General features: G+C 40.0%; 1 protein-coding gene across 1 annotated transcript; it reads right to left on the bottom strand.

Annotated features, from left to right (window-relative positions):
• Positions 1-1,387: 1,387 nt before the first annotated feature.
• LOC122650041 (metal tolerance protein 1-like) lies at positions 1,388-4,177 on the bottom strand. The gene is made up of 2 exons (XM_043843338.1): positions 4,123-4,177; positions 1,388-2,595 (listed from the first exon to the last, which is right to left on the bottom strand). Exon 2 carries the CDS (start codon positions 2,593-2,595, stop codon positions 1,420-1,422), a length of 1,176 nt encoding a protein of 391 aa, XP_043699273.1. The 5' UTR covers positions 4,123-4,177; the 3' UTR covers positions 1,388-1,419.
• Between the last annotated feature and the right edge of the window lie 784 nt (positions 4,178-4,961).

Genomic DNA, 4,961 nt, shown 5'->3' with positions numbered 1-4,961 from the left:
TGCAACCACCATATTGGCCAAAACGACTACCATGACCATGCCCGAATCTGCCACGCCCCCCACAAGCTTTGTTTGAACCCGAGCATTAGAGGAGACAGGTGGCCAAAGGAAGAGGGGGACCGTTGAACGGTATTGGCAGAGGGAGTGGTTGGAGGAGCAACAGCTTCTGTGATAGTCAATTTCCGGAAGGCATGCATGCTTTCATGGCTGTGGAAAAGACCATGAAGTTCTGTATAAGAAGGAGGAGTAGGTCGATTGAGAAAACCAGAAACATCTTGTAAGTCATCACAGAGTGCCCGTAGCACATGAAGATTAAATTCGGTCGGCTTAAGGGCATTGCCGAAAGCAGTAAGTTCACCAGAAATAGTCTTGCCGAAAGCAGCAACTTCATTAGAAATAGTCTTTGCATGACAAAGAAGAGACGTCACCGACTCATCAGGTTTTTGTCGAAGATTTTGCAAGTCCATATGAAGAGACATAAGTCTCGTGGAGGAAGCAGGTCCATAAGCTTCATGGAGAGTGGTCCAACAGTCATGACTGGTTTCCTTGTCCAAGAGAAGAGGAACCAGATCTTCAGAAAGTGAAGAAACAATGAGACTTACTAATTGAGCATCTTGTTTTTGCCAAGCAGCAACAACAACAGGAGGATCGGTTGGCTGTGGATGAGACCCATCGAGAAATCCAAAAAAGACCCTGACCCTTCAGAAAGGGGATTAGTTGCTTTTTCTAGATTAAAAAGTTGGAGCCAGAAATTTTGATAGATAAGAAGTGCTGTGCTGATGGAAAGGTAAGAGGGGTAGTCACCGATGGAGTTAGAGCAGTGGTGGTGACGGCTGTGAGAGATGGGTCGTTGGTCATTATGAAGGATCAAAGGTGGAGAAGACAATAGGAACTTGGCATAAGAAGCCAAGAATGATGAAAGAGAGGGGGGGGGGGGGGAGCTCGTGGGAGCATAGAAAAAAAAAAGAGAAAAAATTATGCTAGTTGGAGCGTCAGGCTCTTGATACCATGCTAAGAAATGATTTCATTAGATTATAATTTGTCAAAGAGAGTGGATATATATACATTGCAATGGATAGGAATCCTTGAGAATCCTATAATTAAGAGATTGAGAGAGAAACGATATCTCATGTGATATGGTTTCCATACAAAGAACAATAGTATATTGAATGTGATCATGTGTTTGTGTTGTTGATAGGAATATAAGCATCTAAACTCTAGGTGGTGCCAAGTTGGTCAATGTTGCAGGATTGTTAACTTCCCTTGTTCCTCATTCTTTTTAATATGTGCAGATCCATTTTGAAATTATCTAGGACCTGCTTTTGCAATTTGATGCCTGTGAACATCGAGACCCAATGTGATTACCCTAAGAGTAACTGCGGTTAGATCAGAAAGAACTAAACATCATTCTTTGAATACTTACTCCTGTTCAATCTGTATAGTTACATGGTTGATTCTGTATATCCTTTCACAGTAGTCCCTAATCCTGAGAAGTGTTTCATTTGAGCTGGCCCCTGGCTCAGCTATTACATGGCAAATCAACCAATTTTTTCCCATTGATATGGCCCAAAGATGGAGATCGTGGATATCTTGGACTCCTTCTATAGATTTGAGACCTGTTTCAATAGAATCAACATTAATTCCATCTGGTGTGCTCTCCATCAATATGCTTATTACACTTCTCAGCATGCTTGCGGTAGTATACAGGACTAGCATACAGAAGACAATAGTACAGATCAGATCAACTACCAACCATTCAGGTTTGGCCCATATGATAGCACCACCAATCATCACACCAATGGACTGAATCAGGTCCCCCAAGACATGCAAGTAAGCACCTTGAAGATTTAGGTTCATATGGCATTTATATGTTTCAGCTTCCTTGAGAACCTTGCTGTCCATTTTATCCTGACTACAATTATGAATTTGGCTATGTTCAACATTACATCGATGCTCTCCTGGAAGGCTTGAAATGAGATTAACCTTCTCCCCTTCAGTTGTTTCGACATCTTCCATTCCATGGGCCTTGCTTCCACAGGCAAAACGCGTATGATTGTGACCAAGCCACATGATCATTGTTAAGTTCACAATAAAACCAAATGTTGCAACCATGAACATGAGTTTCCCATTAACTGCCACATTTCTGTGTAGAATTCTCATAATGGCCTCATATATTAAGATCCCAGCAACCAGCCAAATGAGCTGTATGGATAAGAGTGCTCCCAAAACTTCAAGGCGAAAGAAACCAAAAGACTGATGTGGCGTTGCCTCCCATGCTGAGGCCCATATTGCGAAAAGAGAAATGGAGAATCCAGCAACATCAATCAGCAGATGCACAGCATCACCAACGACTGCAAGGCTGTTGGCCTTGATTCCTCCTACAATCTCTACCAATATTAAAATTAGACAGAAACCAATGAGACCGCAAAGTTTTCTTGCCGGCTTCATCTGATGTTTGGTTTGTAACCTGAGTGTTTCTGGTTGTGACAATCTACATGTGGATCCACGAGTAAAGCTCTGTGGCTCAGTATGAACCTTTGTCTCTTTTGGCACTTTCTGCATTTTGATATGTTTTTCTGTCCCCAAGTCTTCCATCTGTTTTTGAAAATAGAGGTTGAAGTAAGAAATGCAACAGAGATGAACACATGCATCAAGGAGTAAATCTAGTGATGCTTCTAATAAAAAGATATATAAAGAGCAAAACAGAAATTGTTGAGCATTCAACTGTTACCTGTAGTGACAATGGAATGTCTTCTGTTGACATTGTGATCAATCTGAAAATTTTAGATGCAGGCCATCTACTATAAAAGTCTCGGCAACTTGAAAATCATCTTCTTTTGCTTAATATAAAATACCGTATAGGAAAAAAAGGAAGGTTTAATTAAAAATTCCATACATGATACTCATTATTCTCCAGTTTATGCAATTCTGGGACCATGGGTCCCTCAGCAAGTTGTTAACATTATAATGCTTTAATGCCTGTAGACCAAATGAGCATATATGGAATCTGTATGCAACAAAATGGAATATTATTGATTCCTATTCCATTCTATACCTGCAAGATTTAAAAGGCTCAGGATTTTACGTTGGAACATAATGAAAATGTTTAATGAACAGTTTCTGAAAGGAAGGCTTTAAGAACCAGAAAACAAGTTGGTAAAGTTTCTTGAATGTAGATAATACATACTCCAAGCTGAAATCCTTCTCTTATGTGAGAGCGAGGACAAGCATCATGTTTGAGCAGAGTACAAGCACTTGTGCAACAATTTAACTTTCTCAACTCTTCATAGCATTTCTCCTTATTTAATCCAAAAGTAACATTTTGCTCCATTGAAATTTGATGAGTTTCTAGTTGTCCATAACACTGAGGTTTTTCAGATTGAAATGTTATCCATGTAATGAAAATAGAGTAGTTCGCCCGCTTGGTATTCAAGAATAGGCATTTGTCACTGGGTGAGAACCCAACTGTTCTTATGCAAATGTGTATACAACCCTTTGAGGGAGAAATAAAAGTGGAACTACTGACCCACATTGTGACTTAATAAATTAGTATCACCAACTAAGGGGGAAAAGACCTGTTTTCACTCCCTAAATCAAACCTAACAAAAAGAGTATCTTGTCATCTAGGATCTCCAGCAATTAGTATTGTTCATGAACAATACATATCATTGTTTTGAAGTAAGTTATGAACTGTATCTAGTAACTCAAGTAATTATGAATTAATATATTCTAGTTCCCATACCATATGGAGAGAAATATCACCACATGAGGATTGGTCTCATACCCATCACACATGGCCTGAATCCAGATACTTAAGTTTTGAGGGTAAGGGCCATAAAATCGATCAAATACATGAAATTATACAATACCCATCTCAAAAAAGAGAACCAGATAGTCTCCTTTTCCCCTTCGTTCTCTATGTATATATATTATATAACTGAAGGAGCAACAGAGAAAGAAGAGAGAAGAAGGGGCAAAGAAAAAGGAGCAGAGAACCCAATGCAAATTATGACAGAAGAATCATAGATGGAAACTGATACAAAAGAAAAACGAAGTTGAAGATATTTCTTGTTGTAGTTGTACTAATTAAGAGACGGATGTCATAGTTGTTGAATGATTTACCTGAGAAGAAAAGAAACACGAGATCCCAATCTATCTGGGATAGATGATCAGATTCTGGAGTTACATAAATGGGATTTTTGTGGGAAGAACCATCTGCCCAAATTCCGAAGAGGGAGATGATAGACAAACATGGAAATAGAAAAGGGTTGGTGCAGTTTCAGCTTTCAACCTTCCTTCAGCGTAAAACAACACCTGCTAATAGCCTAATTGCCTCTCTTTACCAAAAAAACATAAAACACCTGCTATAAATAAGTTGAACCAAACGGTTTACTGTTTTGGAACCGTTGCTTGGTGTCCGTCAGGGACCACAGGTTTTAGGACATCGGCGTTGGGTGAATCATCCGAAGTCGGAGTCACCAAACGATTCTTCTAGCCCTTTTCTTTTTCCTGCAGTAAGCGATTCAGGCTTTACCGATCCAGATCGCTCCGATTCTCTAAATCCATATGGTGTTGCAGATTACTCTGTGGAGGAGGCCAAGGGTTTATATTTTCAGGGTTTTGTTTTAGAATCTAGAAATGGCGGGTCTGTTTCAAGAGTAGGAAAGCGGTCTAAGAAGTCAAAGAAGTCATCTAATCATGGAGGTAGAGCAGGGTCCGATTGTGAGAAGAAGGCTGGAGCTGGAGATTCTCCAGCTAGAGAAGAATGGAAGAAAAACACAGGAGCATCAAATGATGTGAGTGAGAGGCAAAGGGTCGGCAATTTCATGGGCCAAGGGCTGGAAAGGATTCTCGCCGTGTATTTAAGAATGAGGAGCGCAGATGAAGTTTTGGGTCAGGAAATTCATTTAGTTTGAATTCAAGACAGGGCACATTAGGAGCAGATGGAAGAGGATAGATTT

This window comes from Telopea speciosissima, chromosome 2 (assembly GCF_018873765.1).
Source record: "Telopea speciosissima isolate NSW1024214 ecotype Mountain lineage chromosome 2, Tspe_v1, whole genome shotgun sequence".
Taxonomy (NCBI): Eukaryota; Viridiplantae; Streptophyta; class Magnoliopsida; order Proteales; family Proteaceae; genus Telopea; species Telopea speciosissima.
Note: the sequence above shows the minus strand (reverse complement) of the source record. Positions and strands in the feature narration are given on the sequence as shown.